This window comes from Thermobia domestica, chromosome 1 (assembly GCF_964235325.1).
Source record: "Thermobia domestica chromosome 1, izTheDome1.hap1.1, whole genome shotgun sequence".
NCBI lineage: Eukaryota > Metazoa > Arthropoda > Insecta > Zygentoma > Lepismatidae > Thermobia > Thermobia domestica.
In genome coordinates, this window is record NC_137454.1 from 244,133,334 (window position 1) to 244,159,108 (window position 25,775).

Consider the following 25,775-nt stretch of genomic DNA (forward strand, 5'->3'; position numbering starts at 1 on the left):
GGTTACTCTATTGATAGAGCGACCAATAAGCGGGACAATTTGTACGTCTCCCGCCATTGAAGAGTACGGCTGCAAAATGCTTTTGGCTTTGTGAAGAAAGAAAAGAAAGAAAAAAAAAAGGAATTTTCGCTTTTTTGACTTTTTATCTTTACGACTGTTGTTCAAGTACCACCTTCATTTTCCTGTAATGAATTCTACAAGTAAGAAAGTGCGTCATATATATATTTTAGGCTTTATGTATATACATAATATATTTCAAGTTTAGTAGTAATAGTACTGTAGTTATATAGTTTATTGGTAAATTTTAAATGATAATTTTGTTCTACGAAATAGACTACATTTTCAGAACAGTTATTTGCTAACACTATTAAACTTTGTAGTAATAGGTTTTTGTCGGTGCCGGTTAACCTAATAAGTTAATAAACAATTCGTTGGAACTAGAATATGTTCACGGATTTGTACTTTCCCTGTTCTGTCATATGATCGATTTTCTTTTTTTCTTTATTTTTTTTCCTTCAGAATTTTCTCTTCAAAATGCTTTTTTGTTATAATGGAAAACCAAGGTGGAACACATTGTTACCACTAAACATGTAAAGACCAAAATTTCTCAGGCAAAATGCCACGGGGAAAAATAGTTTTTGTTTTTTCTTGAGTCTTTGCATCACTGTTCAAGAAACCCCCTTTGTTGTTGTAATTCATATTCAGTGTTCACTGTTCCGTGAGAAGTACATTATAATACTTTCGCTAAACGCTTACCAGAAGTAAAATAGACGGCAGGAAGTTCAGAGAAATTGACAAGATGTTGAGAAATGTGGTGGGCTGCTTGTTGGAATGTATGGTCAGGTGATAGAATTCTGAAAATAGACGGAGTTAAATAAGGAAGATAAAATCAATGAGATGAGTAGGTTGCAAGAGAGTAAATGAATAATAAAGGAGGGGAAATGTGTATACATAATATAGGGAAAAATTTATCCTGAAAGTAACATATATGTATATGTCATAGGACGCTCTGCTTGACACCTGGGAGTTTATCATGAAGCCCGGAGGTAACCGGGAAATATATATATATATATATGTAATTGAAGAGCAAATTACTTCCGTGAGGAAGAAACTTTTAATTTTCATGAGGATTTATCTATAATCTTCGGAGATGGATTATGAATCATCTTAATGGCTGACAGTGTTCATGCCATAATTGTGTGTGGGATCACTCATAATTTCGATCACCAATTTTGTTGATTTACTCTTTGTTTGAAGTATGTTCTCACTGGGGTTTCGTAAAGTTGTAAATTTCATTAAGATCTGATGATAGTCATTGGAGCTAGCCCATGCAACTCCTGAACGGTTGATAATGTTAGTATCATAAGTAAGTGACTTCATTATCTTAATACTCACGCATAACTTCAACACAGATGTACTGATTTTAATGATTACTTTTTAGTTTCAGAGTATGCTTTCTTACAAGTTCCATATAAATTTTATCAGGATCTAATGACAGCCTTTGAAGTTGAACGTGGAAACTCCTCAACAGCTGTTAGTCTATATCATACGAATGTTTACGTATAATTCCATATTGCGTAGCCAATATGTTCATATTTGATCACGCACGTTTTCTAGGCCGCCACATTTTATACATATCTAACTAAACTAGTGGGGTTACGAAAGTATGGAAAAATTAACGAACTTTTGTTAGGGTAAACAGTTTACAGAATTCTGTGGGAACTTGAGAGGCCGCACCCGTTAGCATCCGAAGTTTAAATGGTGTCGTGTAAAAATAGTCGAAAACAGTCGATATTAGTGTCGAATCAACAGTTTTCAACGTCTCTAAGTTAATTGGTGACAGTATTGGTGCCATTTAAGTTCAAGTTAAGCTCCTATTGTGGGTAAGATACCCTAGTACCTCTAAGGTGTATGGGAAGGGGGAAACGTGTAAGAATATTTAAAAAAAAAAATATATATATATATATATAATATCGATATTAGTTTTTAATTCTTAGTTTCTGTGGTTGCTGAGATGAATGTTGATATTTCCGATGCAGTTTTAAGTTCACGTTTAGTACTCATTTGCATCCCCTAGGAAGTGTAATGGGAGTGGTATACAAAAAATAATCGAAAGGAAACTATATATAGTGCCAGATCCGTAGTTTACGGATTGCTGAGTTGAGTAGTCACACTCCAGACACCGTTAAAGCCTAAATTCAGTCCCCATTTAATAGGGGCGAGAAAGAGTAAAAAATAAAATGTCTGAGATGACGTAAATTACTGTTGACATCGATTGCTATTTTCTGATTGCTTTCTTGTTAGGTGCCTCCCGACGACATTTAAGCTCAAGCTTAGGCAGAAAGGGACATGTCAGTTGGCCCAGGAATTTACAGAGGCAATGCCGAAGGCGTTGCTTGTCGTTATTTATTCTAGTAGTTCCTTATTTTGTGATGGGCAATGCCATTACATCTGTACATATCAAGAGCTATTGTGTGTGTATGCTTCACCGTAACTCTGAAACGCTTAAGAGTTATTTCTGCCAAACCTGGTACACGTATAATCTAAAATCTGAGAAAAATTGCTGTTGCGTAAGACATCCCTAGCTCTACTAGGAGTAGAATAGAGAGGAGCTGTGTGAAAATAATAAGAACGAGTTATGTTAATGTGAAATAAATAATTTTCCGGGTCACTGATATGAATACTGACACTTCCGACGGCGTTAAGTCCAAGTTCAGCCCCCAGTATAAGAAAGATTCCGTAGCACTCCCCTAGGTGGGGTCGGAAGGATGTGACACACAAAAATAATCGAAAGCGACACATGTTAGCGTTGTACCTAAATTCGAATCGCTAAAATGAATACTGACACTTCGTGGCTGTTCAACTCCCATTAGCACAGTAGGTGAGAAAGGGTGAAAAATAAAATATCCAAAATCACCGGAAATAGTGTCGAATCCATAGTTTTCAAGATCGGGTAAACAGCTGACCATTTGAAATAATATTTGAAACAATATGTAGGTCAAAGTGTTTTTTTTTTTTCTTATCAGTTTGACTAAAGTTTGTGTTCTAAGATGTTTCAAAAGTTGTCAAAAAAATTGGTATCTTATGGATTATTATCATTACACTTTCGTTGAAGTACTTATCCTTAGAAGGATGGGGATTCAGTATTACCCATACACCTATTCTCCCCGTGCGAAGAACGGGTATTTCAGCTACTATTATATACAGGGGTTGGTTAGACAAAAAAAAAAATGTATGGTGTGGGGCCTCCTTTTGCGTCTAAAACAGCTTGGATCCGACGTGGAATGGACGTATACAGCTCCTGAATCGTGGTGTGTGGAATTTTGTACCATTGTTCCTCCAAAACATGCTCCAATTCCTTAAGGGATGCTGGTGGAGGGTAATGAGACCGAACGCGCCTTTCTAACTCAGACCACAATGGCTTAATGATGTTCATATCTGGTGATTGTGAAACTCAGGGGAGGTGTGATAGCTCCTGGTCCAGACCACAATGGCTCAATGATGTTCAGATCTGGTAATTGTGGTCCCCAGGGGAGGTGTGATAGCTCCTGCTCCTCAAACCATGATTTCACCGTTTTTGCAGCGTGACAGGGTGCCAAATCATCTTGGTAGATGCTGTCACCATTTGGGCCATGGGTAGAACCTGGTCCCCCCAAAATGGCCTCATACGCCTCAGCATTTGTCCGTGCAGCGCTATGATGGGACTTGCGGAAAACTACGATATCACTGCCCATACTGTAACAGAACCACCCCCATGCTTTACAGTTGGGAGCAGACAGTCTGTATCATAGGCCTGCGACGGTGTTCTCCATACGTAAAGACGACCGGTTGTTGGAAACAAGGTGAAGATCGATTCATCGGACCACATTACGTGTTTCCAGTTCTCATGAGTCCACGTCTTGTGGTCCTTGCACCACTGGATACGCCTCTTCGCATTTACTGCTGTGACCAGGTTCTTGAAGATAGCGGCCCTGCCATGCATTTTATGAATTTCCCGTCGCACTGTTTTCGTTGAAACCGTAATTTTCATTGCAGTGGTCTTTTAATGAACTCCGGTCCCTATCTGATAGGATTGTCTTTCGACTACTGTTGTGCTTTGCACACGTCGTTTGCCCATGAATTGTGTATGCCCTCGTGACATTGGACACAGTGCCTTTCGATACCCCCACAATGTTCGCCACTGTTGCCACTGAAGCTCCAACCAGACGGGCACCAACGGTCATGCCTCTTGGGAAGTCTGTCAGGTCGCCCATTTTACTGCACCACTTTCACACCACGACACTCACAGGTGAACGGGTTACTGCTGACGGAAGAGGAAGGTCCACATGACACATTGAAAACAAAAAACGATCGGCAACCACAACACGCGTTGTACAGTGGAGGGCCAAACTTACGTGTCCTGTATTAAGTGTTTTTACATTTTTTTCTACCCCTGTATTAGGGCATGCCGAAAGGTTTTAGATTCTATGTAAAAAATCAATTTATTTGTATAAAACATCAATACACTTTTGCTTTCTTAAAAGCACGAGTCAAATATTTTTTTATTTTTTAAATCTTTATTTTTATTTATTTATTTTTTTGAATGTCAGAAATTTTATTATTATACGGTGTGCAGGCTCTTCACTTGTTTGAAAGCGGCATCCTCAATTTTTTTTCTTGAGTTCTAAGAAGAACCGAAGTCTTACGGAGCTAAATCCGGAGAATAAAATGAATGCGGTAGAATACGTATGCCACTTTCCTGTAGAAATCACTGCCGTGTGGCTGTGTGTTATGATGAAAGTGAGACAGTGGAGACTTCAGGTGGGGAGATCTAAGCTTGAAAGACTCGGAAGGCGATAAGTAACGTACCGCTCTGCTGTCACTGTACGTCGATCATCTAAGTTGCTACATGAGCGGTCTTAGAAAAAAATACCATAACTTAACCCACGCTCGGTGCTCGTTTAACTTTCGAAGAGGGAATTTCATTGTGAAAACTCCATTTTATCAAGTGCTGTTTTGTACCGGGGTCATAGTTGTATACCGTGTGTCGTCACTTGTGACGATATTATAAACATCTTTACTTTGCCCGTGCAAAACTTTATAAGCATATAACTGCACCACTCAATACGATCATCATCTTATTCAGGCGTAAGCACATATTGGGCCCAGCGGCAGCAAAACTTGGAAAAGCCGAGATAATCTTTTACTATTGACCAGGCTGCATCTGATCGTCTTTTAAAGTTAACTGAATTTCCTTGTATATGATATGGCGATCCTCTTTCACAAGATTTCTTGCTGTTGCAAAATTTTCATCCGTACTGCTGTGTTAGGGCGTCCAGAGCGATGCTCAACTGTGGAATTTCGTCGGCCGCGTTAAAATTCCGCAAATCAGTGAAAAACGGTTGGGCATATACCTTTCACTACTAGATTGCATATGCTTTTAAACTGGTAGTTTCATCACGGCAGTTCTCAAAATGTCTACCCTGAACTTGGATGCAGGCTCGGAGTCTGACGTGCTTCAGAGAGTTCACCATTAGGATGGCCCTTCTTGCAGGCCATTAATTGGCTGGTTCCAGAGAATAACCGGCTAAGTCAGGAGAAGTAAGTTTTACAGGAGAGCAGTTTAAAGGTAAATTTTACAGCAGTTACCTGGTTAATTTTGACAAATGGTTATGCAAAATGCTGTAACTTTCTCCATTTTATGAATTCACTATAGAAGCTTCTACACAATGTAAAACTCACCAAAAGAAGCTTATACCTGTAAAATATCAATTTTCAAAAATAGTCGACTTAGCCGGTTATTCACTGGAACTAGCCAATTGAAGCACTGATTAGTTTGTAGGCGGGTGGGTTCAGATTCAGGCTTCTAGAGGGTCAATCTGATGCAGAGATGAAGTGTGTGGAACGTTAGCCCGCAATCATTCCTATGTTGACCGTCTGTGCGCGGGTTCAGAATTCCGTTAGAAGGTCTAGTATGGTTTGGTACATGGTAACCGATGTCTTCACCTCTTCACAAAAATGGAGTAGTGTTGTGCCGTTGAAGCTTATACCCCACCGCTTCATGACTGAAACGGAAACAGGAAAGAACTAATATTCCTAATTTTAGGAAGTATAATCCCACCATAGGGTACATAGAGCAGTAGTTACCTCTTAATGTAGATCTTGTAGACGTAATGAAAGAATAAGATCCTGACCAAAAAGAATTGTTTTCGCTTGCCGTCTTGTTCGAGAATTTCCGTTCCTCCTCAAGAATAAAATGAACAGTTAATGAGGGTGTACATTTGTCACAGTTTTTCGTTACTCAGCCAGAACGAATTCGGCTTTCATGCTGAACAGGTACTGTTTATTGCAGATTTTTTAATTATCTACATCGGAAAGTTTGAAATTGTTTTTTTTTTTTTTCTTTAATTAAACATTAGTTTTCGCTGAGAACGTATCCCCATAACTGTAAGTGTAGGTTTCGTTGTGTATATGAACATTATATGATACGTATATACTAACATTATATGTATACGAGATGACAAAACATGATACGCACATTTTTACAGGAAATCAAATGACAACCTAGTGAATCTTGTGAATAACATCTATACAAGAATATCAAAATATGATAATGTCACTTTTTGGCCATTTTCTGATTTCGCTTCAGTAACTGGTAACACATCGATATGCTGAAAAAAGTTGGTAATGGCTTAATTAAAAATTCCCTATTTAGCAATATATATATATATATATATATATATATATATATATATATATATATATATATATATATATAGATAGATAGATAGATAGATAGATAGATAGATAGATATAGATATATAGATAGATATATTTCTTTTCCAGTGTACTGAACGTATTTTAAGCTTGTAATTCAAAAAGTTGTAATTTGCTCTCCTGTAAAAATGTACATATGTTCGCTGTCTTCGTATAGATATAGTCTACGAAATATGATTGCTCTCTCTTCAAAGGCAGGTCTGTGTCTTTATAACATGGCATGCAACACTGAGAGAGAGATTAAAAGGAAAAGGCTCTACACGGATTTAGCTAGTACATAGTTAAATCTGCACTAAAATTTTCAAACAATAACACACGTGTTCAATTTTTATGTAATGTAAAAGAAAAACAGTTTACTAAATACATATATTTTTATTATACTTTTTACTAAATACATATATTTTAATTTTACTTTTAGGATGTAGCTGAGAAATGCAAATCGTTGGGTATCACTGCTTTGCACATCAAACTTCGTGCTACAGGTGGTAATAAAACTAAAACTCCTGGCCCAGGAGCACAATCTGCACTCCGAGCTCTTGCTCGATCACAGATGAAGATAGGCCGAATTGAAGACGTAACTCCTATTCCATCGGATTCTACGCGTAGGAAGGGTGGCAGACGAGGTCGCAGATTGTAAAGAGTATATTGTAAAATGGTTGTATATCTTCGCGAAAATTAAATCTTCTTACAAACATTGAAAATGTGTTTTTGCTCCACGAACCTTATACAACAACAATAATAGTAATACGTGTATTTTATAGCATTCATTAATAAGTAAGTAATGTAGTCAAATTGAGACATTTCTGTCGAATGTACTTACAGATAGTCGTCGACTTACTGGTTGTAAAGGTCAGGTTGTGTTATCAACGACCTATATTATTATTATTATTATTATTATTATTAATAGATATATCACTAATATAGAAAAGCTATTGCTACTTAGGTTATAGAATAATAACCCCAGCCTAAATCGTCGGCCGATGGTGGATCAAAATTTTATTTATATTTATATAAATTTAGAATAATATAAATTTAGAAACATCCATACTGACTAACAGGAATAATGACCTGTATTAAGTACTGTTTGGAAACGTTAACACTTCTCTAAATAACTCGAAATGTGGATAATTATGTAAATTCAAATGAATATATCAAGAAACAAATGAAATTGAATATAAATTCCTTTGATGCTGCAGGTAAATAGCTCCAGGCAAATGGTTATCGATCTGAACCAGATGCACATGGTCAATACTTGGTTTATGTTGAATTGGATCCCATTGAGTGCCCAAAATGCAACTTTGTGATGTTTTAGTACACATATGAGACTACAACCTGGACAATCTTGAACAAATTCAGAGGGACATTTCTATACGAAATTGAACATTCAAATCTGAATTTGAAGTGTTATTTTTTATTTTACAGGTTTTTCAATATAGTACAACTTGTAGAGCAATCTTTAAGCTTTCCAATGGTGTTTGTTTTACGTCTCTAGTACACATATTAACCATTTTTTGACATTTTTGAACACCCTGTATGGAGACACTTTTAGGAGGAGAGAGGTAATATTTGGGGTTTTTTCATCTCCCACTGTAGTAAAGCTGTGCACCAATTTTTAAAAAATCTAAGATCGTCAGGTCAGATTTTGCCATTTCATTGGTCTGTCCCAAGTACACATGGAATGTCTGTCCCAAGTACAAATAATGGACTCAAACTGACAGAACCCAAATGGATACAATGATTAAAGATACAGACGACTTCATTGAGATTTTGGTAGGAATAAAATGGCAAATTGGCGCAGCATCACTTCATAGCCAAATCCCAGAGCAACCACTTCAAATATACACAATAGAGACTTTATATGACTTTATTATCTCGTACTGGTACGTAGTGTGACGGAGTAGTGGCTAATGAAATTAGCATTTGTAACGTCTTCAGCTTTCTTATTAGCAACAACACTGTTACGTTTTCCATTCACTTAACATGCTCCTTTAAACAAAGAGTATTGAAGAGGGTAAAGATTGATATATATGCAGTGGGTAGAACTTAACGCATTGTTTTCCATTGCAATAGTTTAGTGAAAAGAAATATGCCTAAGTCTCTAAAGATAGTTTTGGAATGAAGACATTAAAGATTAAAGATGCCAATTTCATTACGTCACTACTCCGTCAGACTATCTGTCTACAAGAGATAAGAAGAATAATAGGAAAGTACGCTGTCGCCGAAATAGCTCAGCTGGGAGGGCGTTAGACTGAAGATCTAAAGGTCCCTGGTTCGATCCCGGGTTTCGGCAATAATTTCTTTCTTATATTAGTGAAGTTATTATCATATCTTTGAATTCAAGATTATTTTCCATTTTATGCACTGAAATGGATGTTAAACTTCATTTACTTTTACTCCACGTCGAAATCACGTGGCTGTCGAGGTGTCGGCCATATTTCATTTTCTTTCATTACTTTTTTTTTCCTCAAATAAGACAATATTTTCCCATAATTTTACAGAAGTCGTGTGTACCACTTAAAAGTAGTATAGTTCGCTAGCCACCAATGGTGCGTAGCTCAGATTGATGGACTTAAGAGTGTTTGGTGGAAAATTTAATCAGAAAGCGGAAACCAGAAAGCTTCATTTCCTCACAACCAGCAAAAACCAGGGGCGGATCCAGGGGAGGGGCGATGCTTCCCCCCAGAAGAAGGAACTTTTTTTAATTGTATATATAAATAAAACCCATTCCCGAGTTTGACGCTCTTAAAAGTAGCTCTAAGTACCAGTATTACAACCCACCGCCCCCCCCCAGAAGTCCGTCCTGGATCCGCCCCTGGCAAAAAAAATATGAAAAGTGATTATTTTAATTAAAATAAATTAAATGTATAAAATGATCTACAGTAATTTTACATTTGCAACATGAGTTTTCTGTAAGCTTAAAGGATTTCAAAAATTAGTTTTTTTTTTTTTTTAACTCAGAAGGAACCCATTATGTCGGTTTTGAGATGATTCGGAAACATTAAAAGAAAAAGTCCTTAATGATATGAAAAATAATTTCTTGCCGAAACCCGGGATCGAACCAGGGACCTTTAGATCTTCAGTCTAACGCTCTCCCAGCTGAGCTATTTCGGCTGCCGAGTTCAACGTTATTGTTCTTTCCGTCTCATGTCGCCAGATAGCGTAACGGCCTAGTGACGTAATACTGAGGTAGAAATGTAAATAAATGATAAGTCACTTCCTTTAGTTGATAGAACAGCACAGAGACTTATGGGGCGTTTATACTTATTCGATTTAGTCGCACGACTAAATCGACTCGCTGCATTTGCCACTAAATCGAAGCAACTAGGCCGAATCAGATTGATGGATGTGTTCAATTATTTCAACCACAGAAAATAGAAAGTCTTTTAATTCAGTTGCCAGTCGATTAGTCGCCTTCAATCAACAAGCGATTAAGTTGAAGTCCCGTTTACACGGTCGATTAAGTTGAAAGTGACGTCAATTCAACTGAATCGAACGCAAATCGACTAAGTGTAAACGCCCCATTAGAAACCTACAGGCACTAGAGGTCTGTACGCGCTTGGGCCAAACCCGCGTGCTGGACTCGGGGCTACAAAATATAGCTTATATCACTTCTGGCCCGGGCCGGGCTCGGGCAGTAAATTTTCAAATATACAACCATATTTCTCGGGCCTAACTTTGTAAATATTCTGTACAAAGATATTTATTGGACCGTTCTTTCTGGAGAACTGTTAAAGCATAATTGCAAAACTAAACCTCTAATTGCCGTAAATACAAATACAATTTTGCGTCAATTATTAAATTTCTGTAATTCGGGCTTACTTCGGGCTCATTTGATTATCATAGGAGCTCGAGCCGGGCTCGGGCCTAAATGCTTAAACATATTTCGGACTCGGGTCGGGCCTCCCATTATAAATTCACGGACCGGGCTGGGCCCGAGCTAAAAATTCCGGCCCGTGCAGACCTCTCTAACAGACACTGTTGCAAATCCCGGAGGGGACATATTCCCTCGAATCTTGGAACAGGAGGGACTGTCTCCCCCAATAATCCGATTTTATTATTATTATTATTATTTTAGGAGAAATGTGATGATTTTTGCCCGATTGCCACAAAAGAAAGTGAAATGAAATTGATGAATGAATGAAGGAATGAATGAGTAAGGGATTAATGGGGACGTCAACATCGAGGTTATATATCCCCAACTCGAGAGATGAAATTGATGTCCCCATAATAAGCCTTAAATCTGCTCGTCTCCCAATGTTGAAGACAACTCTATTCCCCTGATCCTCCACACCTTATTTTTCAACTTCATAATTATTTTGAACATCACTTAAAAAGAAAATAAGATTTAGACAGATTTGCGCCGTTGCCTACAAATATGCTCTACACAATATACAATACAATTATGTTGCCTACAACATACTCTTTATTATTATTATTTTAAAACAACAACAACAATAATAAAGAGTATGTTGCGATTAGCGGTAAAGCACAGGCTATCGATTATGATGGAAAGAATCGAAATGATGGAACAAATCAGGTGCGCTAGCAAGACTCATGTGGGTTCTGAACAGTGGCGTCATTTGTGTCTTGAGAGGGAGGCAATTGCTTCCCATGAATTGGTGATACGTATAGATTATAATCTATAATATAATACGTAACATACTAACGAAAATATGAAAAATCTCAGATCGGAGAGTCTCCCTCATCCCGCCTGCAGAACTCCTACTGATGCTACTGATTCCGAAACAGGTAACTCTAGTGTAGTGTTGCCAATTCAGCCCATTTACTGCTAAATATAATAATTTTCACATGATGTTTAGCCAGTAAAAGTGTAATTGTGTTAGTAGTTCTAATTTTGGCCAATTATACAGCCAAATTAATTACCATTTTCTAGCTTTTTTCTTCAGCGGTAACTAAGCATGTTTGTTAACCGGGACTTCTTTTAAAATACAAATAAAAATGAAATAAAATAAAATGCTATTCGCTTACTTATATTCCTATCCGTAAAGGCCTACATACACTAGCGTATTTTCAGCGCGTATTTTCGGTCCGTAAAATGATGTTGTAAATTTCGGTCCGTAAGTTGGCCCATACACCTAGCGTAAAAATAGGCGCGTAAAAGAAGAAGAAAAAGAAGCAGTCATTTTTCGCTCTTCCTCTTGCCTGTTGTTTGAGCACATGGTCGTTTTCCAGTTTACTCAAGTTGCTTGAACAAGATGGATCTATCTGAGGCCATGGTTTTAAGTGCAGGTGCTATAAACATTGTGTTGTTAAGTAAAACAATAAAAAGAAAGCATAGAAGAAACAAACTGGGAGCCACGCCGAAGAGGATTAAAAATTCACATTTATCTATATTACGTCCAAGCAGCTCAATCCACTTGGCCTAGTTTTGGTACAATCTTAGATCATTGTACTTAGTGATCTGAGATCACTAAATATTTATATAAATCGTACTTCGAAGGAGGAGGACACAGGACAGGGAAAAAGTTATATTCAATTGTTTACAATATAAATTGCAAACATTTAAATTTCTAAACAGACACAATGATGATTTAATACAATCTGAGCGAGCTTGATGTGTGGTTTCCTCTTACCTTCCGAAATAAGCCTATTGTTTGGAACTGGAGTTTACAAAGAATAAGGGAGTAAAGGAGTGTTCCGATAATTGAATAATTGATTGATTTTTTATTATACAATGTTTTAGACTGTTGACTTTGGTGGTTAAAAAGTGAGCTACTGAATGATAAATTCAATTTAAAGAAAATATAATTTATTAATGGTTGCAGCTTTCGTTTTTTTTTCTTTCTTACAAAATTAACGAAGAATATAATACTAACAAATAGAATAAATTATCCCCTCACGGGATACCAATTTTTATTACGTTATCCACAGCTCAAAAATAGGCCAGAAAGGAAAAACAAGACTTATACAACTACCTCCAGCCCCAGGGGCGTCGTTAAGGGGGGTAAGGGGGCAGCCTCCCCCCCTCAAAGTTACCAATTTCTTGACAAGTTGGCAAATTAAAATACCTAGTTGGCAACTTGAAAAATGCCGTTTTGTTCAATTGACTTATTTGGGTTAACATTTTCTTAGATACCCAGTTGCTGTAACTTATCAGTTCTTTTATAGATTTGGCATAAATTTTGTGTAGTTTCCTATCTTGAACTAAATTGATATATTCGTTTAAAGCTCCTTTACTTGTTGCAAGTGATCACACTTCACTTTCGTTCATTTGATAGTCCTAAACATTTTGAAGAATCTTCAATAAAAAAAAATCGAGAAATTGTACCACTGACAAAAGCACAATAGAGGTGGCGTACAAAATTAAAACAAAGACAGATAGAAGAGGCTTTTCGGTGGCAGTTATATTGGAAACAAAAGCATTTGATACAAGAGCGTATACAAGACAAGAGGCATATTGTGGAGATTAATGAAACTAATAAGAATTGATATTAATGAAACAAGAACAAGGCAGTGACTGGTTAGTATAAACTTTTTATTTCAGTTCTGTTTTGCAGTAAGACTTTCTATTCACAGGGCTTTTCGAGTAGAGAGAAATGAACAAAAGTGTGTTTTGGAATGGTATAGCCAGTGCCTTGTATAAGGGGGAGAGCGGGGCGACAGCCCCGGGCGCCGAAGTAAGGGTGCACAAAATTGGGAAAGAAAAAGAAGAGAACGAAAGAAAAAGAAAGAAATGAAAAATTAGAGGAATATTACTAGTATTTACTTAAATCCTCTTTCTGCTTTAGGAGGTGGTCCTATAATGTTACTCATGTTAGGAAAATATATGTGCACATATATAAAATGGAAGGGAAAAAGTAACAAAAATTGCTCAAAATCAAGTAAAATCAGGGTTTATTTCTGAAAATTTTCTTACGCTTCCTGTCAACCATGATGGCGCTTCGCGGTTGCTATTTCGACCTCAGTTATACGTGCCCGGGCACCATCATGTACTCTCGTCCCGAGAAAATATATGCGCACATATATTAAATGGAAGGAAAAAAGTAATAAAAAGTACTCAAAATCAAGAAAAAGCAAGGTTTAGTTTTGAAAATTTTCTTCCGCTTCGCGACAACCATGGTGGCGCTTCGCGGTTGGTCTATCGACCTCACTCATATTGTACGTGGGCGCCGTCGTATACTCTCGCCCCAGGCGCTGATTTCCATGACACGGCACTGGGGAACCACAGTAGGTTTCTCAGGCGTTCGATGGGGGGAAGCTACAATGGATGAGTCGAGTCATTTTGTAAACCTAAGTGCGTGATTCCAAAAGTCACATTCTGGAGGGCCAAACAATACGTCTGCTGGGTGAAAGCATAGACCGGCGTGTCTTTCACTTCATTTTCATACAGATGAGTTGTCATTCCTACCTTATTTTTAATCCCGTAGTTGCTTCTTTCGGAAAGTTAAACAAAAATTGAAGTTCTTCCTTTCTTTATAGTACGTATTTATAAGTCAAAGCATTACGTAACCATTGCATGTAACGTAGCTCACAGGACCGCAACTATGGGGAAGAAAGCAATTCACGTGCCCCGGGCGCGTGATTAGTGGGGCGCCTAAAAGGGAGGTTAAATATTAGTATTTTTCCTGACGGTATTTAATACTTTTCATCAGAATGCGAAATCATGATATCGAAGTGGGAGGAGACTGGAGAACAGAAAAAAAAGCTCTGCGCACTTCTCGTAAAGATTGGCTGGCGGGGATTACTTAAACTATGATAACCATGAGTTGTCAAATTAACAGTTGTGCATCATGGGTGATGATAATGATCCTGAATTGAGCTGTGAAATTGGACTCGAAACCGGAAGGTATTCGTATTCGTATCTCACAAGTAAACCTTACGTTTGGGTGAATCGAGTTGCTGACTGAGACACATATGAGAAAGTAGTACTAAATGTGGTCAGTATTTCAATGAAGTTGTAGGTGCGAAGCTCCAGGGGTTTAGGAGATACAGCTACCAGAACATCATATGGAAGTACAGAATAGTCATCATACAGTTGGAGGTAAAAGCTCTATAAGACCTCTTGTAACGACAAAAGGTGAATAAAAAATATATGGGTACATATTAGGACTAGGTGGAAGTCATATAGTAAGGGTATGCTTGACGGCGGCCATCTTGAAATCCGCCATTTTGAATTAAGGTTAAGTTTTTAAAATAGGAATAGGGTCATGTGATAAATGATTTAAGGCGCAAATTTAATCAGAAGAACAATGGTGACGTTAATTTTGATTTACGCGCAATTGGTAAAAAGTTAGAGGGAAATTAAATATTGTTGCAGCATATGTATTAGACCTTTACCCCACCTTGTAAATTTTGTGTTAATGATAATAATTAAATAAAAAGCAGGTGGATAAATATTAGGTCTATGGTAAAAGTTGCCTTGATGGCGGCCATGTTCAAATCCGCCATTTTGAATCAGACAAAAGTTTTAAACAAAACGCATAACAGTGACACCTTATTAATAGCAATTTTTACCATAACTCCAACGGTATAACCATTTTTGCTTTATCATTAAATGGATCGCTCCTTACGACTACTGCTTTGACAGAAATGTTAACGACAAATGTGTCAAGTGTAACTCGATTGCCTTTGTCAGGTGTGCTCACTGTGAGCAGAGCATTTGTGCAAGTCATGCACTCTTATCTGAACTACATATTGATTGTACTAATTGAGGATTTTTCTGGAAGAAAGACCCAAGTTCAATTATGACTCAATTTCACTTTGGTCATTTTTCCTTAAATTAGCAACTTGTTTATGCGATAACAAATGCTGGTTGATGATAAAGCAAAAATTGTTATACCGTTGGATTTATGGTAAAATTTGCTATTAATAAGGTGTCAATGTTATGCGTTTTGTTTAAAACTTTTGTCTGATTCAAAATGGCGGATTTGAACATGGCCGCCATCAAAGCAACTCTTACCATAGACCTAATATTTATCCACCTGCTTTTTATTTAATTATTATCATTAACACAAAATTTACAAGGTGGGGTAAAGGACTAATACATATGCTGCAACAATATTTAATTTCCCTGTAACTCTTTACCAATTGCGCGTAAATCGAAATTAACGTCATCATTGTTCTTCTGATTAAATTTGCGCCTTAAATCATTTATCACATGACCCTATTCCTATTTTAAAAACTTAACCTTAATTCAAAATGGCGGATTTCAAGATGGCCGCCGTCAGGTATACCCTTACTATATGACTTCCCCCTAGTCCTAATATGTGCCCATATATTGTTTATTCACCTTTTGTCGTTACAAGAGGTCTTACAGAGCTTTTACCTCCAAGTGTATGAAGACTATTTTGTACTTCCATGTGATGTTCTGGTAGCTATATCTCCTAAACCCCTGGAGCTTCGCACCTATAACTTCACTGAAATACTGACCACAATTAGTACTACTTTTTAATATGTGTCTCAGTCAGCAACTCGATTCACCCAAACGTAAGGTTTACTTGTCAGATGGGGCATGGAATGGGACGAATATGAAAATAAAGTTGCTGTAAAGTTTTCCACAGGGTAGGTAAGTGTGGCATTTTTTTTTTATCAAGACTTGGTAATTTCAAGTTTCATTCCCCCCCCCCCCCCAATCTTGTAACGCTCGCTACGCCGCTGTCCAGCCCCATTCTTTAGAAATAGTTTGATCCTTGTTACCTTGGCTTTTGTAAGTTGAAGGGATCCTCCCCGCTGCTTCCACCTACCTTTTTTTTTATTTCAAAGTTTATTTTGCCATTTAGTTTTTATCTAGTTGTTAAAAATCATTTAAATATTTATTTATTGAAAGGTTGGGTGTTAGCGGACTTGGGTAATTTCATCACCGGAATTTTCGTCACCGGTAATTTTGTCACCAAAATATTAGCATGTAGGTTATTTCGTCATCGGAAATTTCGACATAGTAATTTCGTCACTTGTAATTTTGTCACCAAAATATTAGCATACAGGAAATTTTGTCATGGTCATTTTTTTCATCTTTGTTGAACTAAGTAGAGACAAAGTAAACGACCGAAACAGCTGACCTTATCTTAATCAAAGTTGGAAAACAATTCAGTTGGTGTTCGACTCTGGAAAATCAAAGTTTCGGATACTTGAAGCAAGAACAAATAGCAGTAAAATAACATAATGTCAGTTTCAGCAAATGTTAAAAGCACAGGCAAAATGGGCCAGTAATAGATTTATATATAACTATTTACAAATATTAAGTTTCGGCAATATTAAAAATTCAGAACAGAAAATTAGCAAACAAAATATAACTTGTATTAATGCAATAAATGGTTTACATGTTCATTTTCTACTATTCATAACATTATAGGAAACAACAAGCAATTTTTTTGAAACATTTAGTTCCAGTGTTATACGTTAAGCACAAAGACTAGAGCCGTTTCTAAAAAATCTGAAACACTCTTCTAGTTTGCTGTTTGGGTGGTTGCCCCACAGCATCTTGATGAAGCACAGCTGAAACCGTTGCTTCAACTTGTTGAATTTCATGAATAAGCTTCCAAATAGTTGCGTGGGACATTCCTACTAGATGATGAAACTCCTAGTTCCACAATTCACAAATATTAATTATCCTAGAATTGCTGCTAAAGGTAGCCTGGTGAACGTTCCAATAGTCCGGGGGATATAGACGGGGCACATTACGCAAACAAATATTCCCAGACCGAGCTTTAATACGGCGATACATGTTTGACACGTAAGTGCTATCAAAATAGTCCAGAAGTTCCAGCTCTTCCTACGAAGTCACTTGTATTAATCGATGCACATCTGCTATTGGAAGAAATGCAAATCTGTTTATTTTCTCGCAAAATAGACGAAAATTTTCATTGCTTTTGTACCGTTCTAAGAGTCCAAGCTCTTGGACCTTCCTTCATGTTGACTGAGTCAGGTGAAAAAAGTAACGCTATAAACGAGTTGAATCTCCAAAAGTTGCATTTACAGCCAGCATTTACGCTATATTAAAATCCATTACCATAGTTACAGGTCCAGATATTCACTAAATTCACTGCTCTGATGCACCACCGCACGTAACAGTTCTTCATATGAATTTTGTGTCTTGGTCTACATTAGGGCGTATACCTAGTAAAGGAAGTCTCACCTAAAATAACATACACTTTTTTTTTTTTTTTTTGGCGCCATTGAAAAGTTGGCGTTCCCCATCCATGTTTCACTTTTTAATAGCTTCATAAGGCTATATGTTCTCACGCTTCCAAAACAGTACTTATGCTTTTTTTATTCCAGCCTTTTAATATAAGCATTTCAGACTATTGTCTGTTCTAGGACGATACAATTCTAGTTCATGTATATGCTAGCTTTGGAAATACAGTAGAGTTTCGCTTATCCGACATAAACAGGCAGGCAGAACGCTGGATAATATGGATGTGTTAAGAAAAGACCTATTAAAAGTAAAACTTATGATATAATTTTACATATTACGCATCTAATAATAATGTTTTATAACAAATAACTGCACTGCACTGAATCAGGGACGTATCCATCGTGAGGGCCTGAGAGCTGCCTCTCTCCAAAACTCAAGCACTTTTTAATGTACTTGCCTTTACCCTTTTGAGGTTCTTTTATATCAGTTTACTAGTAGTGAGTGTCCAAACTTTGGGCAATGTGCTGATGTCTTGTTATAATTCTAAGAACATACCATAATGCCATTATACCAGGTGCAGTAGCGTATTTAGGGGGGTGGCTTCCGGGCTTAAGCCCCCCACGAAATCTTACTTAGTATAGTAAAGTAAATGAAATATCTTGCAGAATTTTCACATTTCCAGGCAAAGCCCCCCCGAAAGTTAGCAAAGCCCCTCCCGAAACAAAATCGTAAATACGCCACTGACCAGGTGGAATTAAAGAACAGTCTTAAATAGGATTAACATTTCGTTTCCGTTCTGTTTTTAACTTTAATATATTAGAACGATACACTCCATGTCTTCTTGCTATTTTTGTTATGTGATATACGTAGCAGACAGTTTTCTTTAGTTACATTTCTCTCGAAAATATGTTTCATTTTGTTTGTGCTATAATGCAGTTTCCAAAATAAACCGGTTTATAAATGAAAAGTAGGAAAAACTTTAAGAGAGGTACAGAATCGTTGCATTATTATTATTATTATTATTATTATTATTATTATTATTATTATTATTATTATTATTATTAATTATTATTATTATTATTGATATTTAAAAACATTAGAATTACGTGCTTACGAGGATTCGTGTTGGGCCCCCTCCGAATAGAAAACCTGGATACATGTCTGCACTGAATGATAGACGTATGAGTCAAGGTGTAGACGGGCGCGCTAGGCGATAGACTCCACAGCATGAAAAATAGATTAAGACCACAACTTGCAGATCTTCTTGCCGATTGGTGCTATTTGCAATGATATATCGGATCATATGGTATGTGGAACAAAGGATGGTCGGATAAGCGAGACCATGGTGTATTGGTGTTTCACGCACCTAAACCTGTAAAATGTTTGTATAAACAATTATCTTTCACTCCCTAGCTAAATTTGTGGGTATGATCACACACCTAGCCTCATAAACGGGGACGCGGCAGAAGTCCTAAATGGCAGAAGTCCTAAAATGCAGAAGTCCTAAACGGCATTAGACCTAAAATGCACAAGTCCTAAAAATTATTTCGCGGCACAAGTCCTAAATGGCAGAAGTCCTAAAGTGCAGAAGTCCTAAAGTGCAGAAGTCCTAAAATGCAGAAGTCCTAAAGTGCAGAAGTCCTAAAATGCAGAAGTCCTAAAAGGCAGAAGTCCTAAAAATCATACCGAGGCAGAAGTCCTAAAGTGCAGAAGTCCTAAAGTGCAGAAGTCCTAAAAATCTCTTGTGGCGCTACCATCGCGTCCGTAAGAAGAATACTGTCAATCTGTTAGTCAAGTTTTAGATATACTGTTTCATATTACAGAGCCTTAGTTCTTACAAGTTATTAGTATAAATACATATTCTATCGTTCTGAAATAATAAATAAATAAATAAATAAATAAATGAAGCCTATTGTCCTTTCTTACTCTTTCCATGATATATTTCTATGTTGACAAAATTTTAACTTTCTACCAAATGTGATTCCCAGATCTTTCATAATGTCTGTTTTTCTCTATTTCCACACCATTGACTTCATATTAGTAACATAATATTGTGTTTTAGTTATGTACGTCATAAATTTTGCTTTCCTTGTGTTGTTTTGAAGTAAATTATTTTTACACATATATTTCTTGTACAGAAGTCTTTCTGTAGCAAATAATTGTCATATTCGTAATTAACTACTCCTGGGATACGGCTGTTTCGGTGTAGGACGTTTTGGTGCAGGGCGTTTCCGTGTACGGATTTCTCGGTGTAAGGACGTTTAGGTGTGAGGCTGGTTCGGTGTAAAAGTTCTAATGTTTACACCGAAACGTCCACTCTTCAAAATGAAAATTATTCGTTAGGGAGAAATAAATTCACGAAGTAGAATATATAAATTAATAAATAAAATAAAAATTAAATGTTTCTGTAATTGGCAAGGGTTACTTATTTATAGTGAGTCCCCTCGCTTCACTCTATGTCAGAACTTCTTATATCCTCAAATGTTATAATTATTGATTGGGAATTATTAATTGATTGGGAAAACGTTTTACGGTAATGATATATAGTAAAAAAGTGTGTGATGCATAAACATTGTGTACACCACACACACCTTATTACGGCGATAACTGTGCACAAATCGCAAAATGCTGCACAATCTTTGAAAGAAAATTTTCAAACACAGATGGTTTTTCTTCCAATAACCGCTTTTATATCATGCATACCCAATAAGATTAGCAAATCTAGGAAAAGAAAACTGATTATGAATCAGTGATGAGATCTTAATTATATTATTACGGAGATGTAAACTCATGTTATAATTGTAGAGAAGGACAGTGTCAGAAAAATGTCTCAAGAAAATTTTTAACGGCCTAAAGAACACAACAAGAGGCTGAATCCTACCAGTTGTTCCTGCAGAAATTGTTTCTATTATGAATTACTCTTTTGTTCTTAAACGTGTTTAATAATTACAGCAAATGAAGGATGTTTATAATAAAATGTGAAAGAATACAGTTTTAAAAGAATTAAACTACGTCAACATGTTAAAATAATTAAAAGAACCTAATTAATTAGCCACTTTGTACTCTCATTTGTTTAACTGGAATAACCGAGGCCTAAAGGAAAAGAGTTTTCTGCCCAAATCTTATAAGCAGTGGGATATTTTAATATTATAGAAATTGACCCTCCTTCCCCTTAGAAGTGTAATTTTCAAGATACTGAAACATATAGTATTTTATTACTTTTAGTTAAAAGTTCAAATACCGAGTTTCACGCATCTAGCTTAAACAAATCCTTCCTTAATTTATTTACATATTTTCTGAGTAAGTAATGGGGAATTCGAACATTAAAAAAGTGCTCCCTTTGCTCTTTCCTTTTTATGTGTTCAATTTTCAGTTTTTTTAACAGGAAAGATTATATGCCAAGTTTCATTTTACTAGCTTCAGAAACTTGCGAGATACACTACCCTTTAAAAAAATCTTGCCCCACCCGTTTTACGATACTTATTTCCAAAAATTCTTTCTTATGTCCTGCTTTCATAAGAAAATTATATTTTATAATTAAAATTTAACGACTCTACTTGTAGCAGTATGCTTAAAAAATCACTCATCTTTACTCTTTTATATAAGAGTACAGAAGATAAATACAGTCAAACAAATGGATTTCCATGAACAGTTTCCGATTTCTTATAATTACCTGATTCGTACATTTCCCACAAGCTGTGATTTTAAATTTACGCTCTGTCAAGGTCCAGGTTTCAAAAAGGAACTAACTGAAAATATAATAATATTATGTATTTGTGTACATGTGTAATATGTATAAATTTATTGTCTTATTGAAGCTTTCGTAATCTGGAAATAAACTTTTGATTTGCTTTTAATATATAAAAATCATGCTCCCCTAGAAAAATTTGCAGCCTACACCCCTAAATGACTATGTAGTAATTTCTGCAAAAATGGCACAGGACCTAAAATTTAGGTCTAATGCCTATATTTTTAGGACTTGTGCCATTTAAGACTTATTAATGTCACCCACTGTATTGCATAATAAATGTTCTTTGCTCAATTTTAAATTTACTGCGTTCTTTATGTATACAGTTGGTATTTAATGTTCACTCGTGAAATATCTAGTGTGCTTTTGTCCTAATTAAGTAAACTTTGGTGGATTTTTGTCCTACTCTTAATAAAATACGCTCCGCACAGTATATATTGCAATTCTGAATGTTTGCTTGGTTTCAGAAGTCTGGTAAAATATTCTTTTTAAACATTTTTTTTATTATTTATTTATTTATTTATTCTTGTTTTAGGAATTTGTCTTGGGATTCTCGTATCTCCATTCGAAAGAAACGAATTTCTTAACAAATTATGTAATTAATTCTTAGAATGAAATAGGTTGTATTATGTAATTCGTGTATAAGTGCAGAACAGATAGTGATAATAACGATCTTAGTAGTACAAATATAGCTGTTACTGTTGGAATTAGATACGTTCGTAACATTATTGCCAACTAGTTGCTGCATAGTCCCAATTTCGTGTGGTGGTGGCGAATTTCAGAACTAAAGCAAGTGAATGATAAAGGCACAAGTCCTAAATGGCAGAAGTCCTAAACGGCAGAAGTCCTAAAGTGCAGAAGTCCTAAAGTGCAGAAGTCCTAAAATGCAGAAGTCCTAAAGTGCAGAAGTCCTAAAATGCAGAAGTCCTAAAGTGCAGAAGTCCTAAAATGCAGAAGTCCTAAAGTGCAGAAGTCCTAAAGTGCAGAAGTCCTAAAATTTAGGTCTAGTGCCCATATTTTTAGGACTTCTGCATTTTAGGACTTCTGCACTTTAGGACTTCTGGATGTCACCCTCATAAACTATAGTCTTATAAAGAAAAAAAATATTTTTTTTTTAGCTAAAACCTAAAGAAAAGCCAACTTCATTTTTTTCTTTTTTTAATAATGGCAAACTAGTCCACTTCATCACGATAAATCACGTTTGGTACTAAGATGTCTTTTTCTGCTCGTATATATCCTTCACACTTCGTTGGAGACAAAATTGTTTTTTTTTTTTTTCAAGAAAACAGGATATGAGAAACTATACAACAGCATGAACAGAAAACAATAGTTTTCTAATCCTGGATAAATACGTCATTACAACAAAATATCAGTAAGTTGTCCTTATTATATTGCTTCGGTTCTTATTAACATGAAAATTATAATGTTTTGTAAAAAAAAAAATGGGATGGGATGGGATGGGATTCGATGTGATGTCAAAATAATAAAGTAACTACGACTCCGCCACTCTACCCACCGAACCACGGAGGCTACATGGTGTTAACTCCTTTTTTTAAAGAAATAATCTTCATAACTATGGTCCGTATCGCTTCGAACCTTAAGATAAGAATTTTTCTGTTTAATTCTATATTTTCGCACGACATAGTTACAGAAGCTAATTTATATTTGGCAGGCAATCTACACACTAGGTTTTAACCAATAAATGCAACATTTTAGTCCACTATCCAGTTCCTTGATCCAACTCCTCGATTCCCCTACTGAATTCCCTCCGCAATTGTGATCTGCTACTGAAAAAAATCCCTAGAAATCATCGTTGCCAGTAAACACAAAACCGAGCATAATTTTGTTTTTGCTTATATTTTTATTATTTTATTATATTTTTTGGAAATATCTCTTTAGATGGATTGCTTTCTATTATCTCCACATACTAATAACTGAATTTTACCCATAAACGTAAGGAAAATTGAGTAAATGCGAAAAATCTTGAGTTACAGTATACGCGCAATTTTTTTGCGCATGGGAGTACCTAAAATGGAAGCCACATTTCCTCGCTGAACTGCTATGCTGATACGTTGTATCAGGAAAGTAGTAGCTCGCTTGTCACCAGTAACGTGTGCTATACGTTGGCCTACTTCTTTGATGAAATTGAGCCCTTCGAGGCCCCAAATGCCGCTCGATTCAATGGCCACGGGCACGAACATGTATCTATTGAGGAGATCTTTATATTTTCTTCTTTTCTCGCATTCTTTGCGGGCTGCAATAGCTCCTTCTCGAGATGAAGAAAGAGTGAGATTAGATAACGCGAAAGTGTCAGAGCAAGTGAAATCGCAGAGAAGAATCCTTCCCCTCTTCCATGGTACCAGCGTCATGACATCTGGTCTTTTGCCATCAGATCTGTTACACCCCACAGGTTCACGAACAGATGGAACTTCCGCCGATGTGAGTGCTCTTCAGATAATGTCATTCAGTGCTTAAAGTGAGCCGGTATGAGCCGGTTATGCATCCGAAAGTTAGAAAATCGGCCGGTATGGCATACCGGTAAAAATAACATTTACATTGTAATTTGCGTTTAGGAAAAAACAGATTTTACACATAGAAATAAGTATGACGTTGACATTGAGTCAACAAATATGTTTGTACTGTCAAAGATTTCGTTGCTGCTGCTTCCTAAGAAATAACACTTCCATATCACCCTATTCAATGGCAGAATTTGTGCTCTTGAATTTTTCAACATTTGTACAAGCTATTCCAAACATCCCCCTTCAAAAAATTCCAACTACCGTATCGCCCGCCAAAAATGTTTAACATGGATCCACCCCTGGCATTGACTTTTTTTAAATTCAAAATTATTCTTTTCATGTTGTCTGGACTTCTGTGTTTACAACTATAAGAAAATTAGTGTTGACCACGAGACAAGACGAGACCAGATAAAGCTTTTGAAAATAGAAATGAGATTGGAAAGAACTATCCTAGATACTAGAGACAAGACGAAAGTGCCTACAAAGCCTTGAAAACGAGACGAAAAAGTTATGGGCATATATGTTTTTTTCTTTGTTTGTGTGTTTTAGTCGACTTAAAAGCCACGTTGGATCACTACGTTATTGTATAAAGGTAACCAAGAAAGTTCTGTTGCTTTTTCACCCACCACCTTCGAACATCGATATGTCATCTAAGACGTAGCTGGAAGATCAAAAATAGTCCCCGTCAGCATTGACGACCTTCTACAACGTTCTGGAAGGCCATGAATTCCATCGCGGTAGAACTCGGTGGGCCGTGAAGCGAAGAAGATATCAAGTGCATTTTGCACCTCTACTAGGGATTTAAAGTGGCGTCCTCTAAGGTGATTATCCAAGGAACGAAGCAGGAGATAATCGGACGGTGCAATGTCCGGGAACTATAGCGGATGCAATAGTGTTTCCTATCCAAGGCGTAGAATGGTGTCCCGGATCATCCTAGCTACGTGGGGCTTAGCGTTGTCCTGTGACAGGAGAATCCCTTTGCAATTCTGAAGTGCTGTCTCCAGAGTATTGAGTTTTCTTGAATACGGCTCAACTGCTGACAGTACACAGTTGCATTGATGTTCTGACCAGCTGGTAGCAGTTCCCGATGCACGATGTCTCAAGCAGTCCACTACACAGGAGGACCTTGTGGTGTAGTGATGGTTTCGGCTGCTTTGGAACCGGTTCATGGGATGCTAAGCCATGGTAACGGTGTCGTGGAGCTTCGTACAGGACCCACTTCTCATCACATGTCAATACCCTGTCCAGAAATGGCTCCTTCCTTAGTCGAGACAGCAAAGAAACACAGGTGTCTGCTCGCTTTGCCATCTGGCCCAGATTCAAATCATGTGGGACCCATCGACCCAACCACTAGTGCTTCCCAAGTTGATGGAGGTGCTGCCGAATGGTTTCTTCATTCACACTGAATTATAATCCCAGTTCCTCACATGTCTGGCCACTGTTCGCCTCAATTGCTACTAGGGACCCTAGAAATAATATTCATTCTTATGGCTGTGAGGTTTATCAATATTGTCCCCTTCATTAATTTGTCATGTATGAAACGGGCTCAAGGGCGTAACTAACGACCCCGCAGACCTTGCTGTGCGGGAGGGCCCGCAGGTCCGGGGGCCCATAAAGGATAAGAGAAAGATGAAAAGAGGGGGCCCAAGAATTAGAA

At 36.9% G+C, this 25,775-nt stretch overlaps 1 protein-coding gene and 2 non-coding genes across 3 annotated transcripts in view; 2 read left to right on the plus strand and 1 right to left on the minus strand.

The window, feature by feature from the left end:
• The window catches only part of LOC145694933 (small ribosomal subunit protein uS11A), a 34,910-nt gene extending 27,453 nt beyond the window's left edge, over positions 1 to 7,457 (plus strand). The window contains exon 4 of the mRNA XM_081771716.1: positions 7,175 to 7,457. Within this exon, the coding sequence (XP_081627842.1) occupies positions 7,175 to 7,393 (219 nt within the window). The 3' untranslated portion in view covers positions 7,394 to 7,457. The remainder of the gene's footprint in view (positions 1 to 7,174) is intronic.
• A 1,516-nt stretch (positions 7,458 to 8,973) lies between these two features.
• Positions 8,974 to 9,046, plus strand: TRNAF-GAA (transfer RNA phenylalanine (anticodon GAA)). Its single transcript has one exon. It is a non-coding gene; the product is annotated as a tRNA-Phe (tRNA).
• A 748-nt stretch (positions 9,047 to 9,794) lies between these two features.
• TRNAF-GAA (transfer RNA phenylalanine (anticodon GAA)) lies at positions 9,795 to 9,867 on the minus strand. The gene has a single exon. It is a non-coding gene; the product is annotated as a tRNA-Phe (tRNA).
• Between the last annotated feature and the right edge of the window lie 15,908 nt (positions 9,868 to 25,775).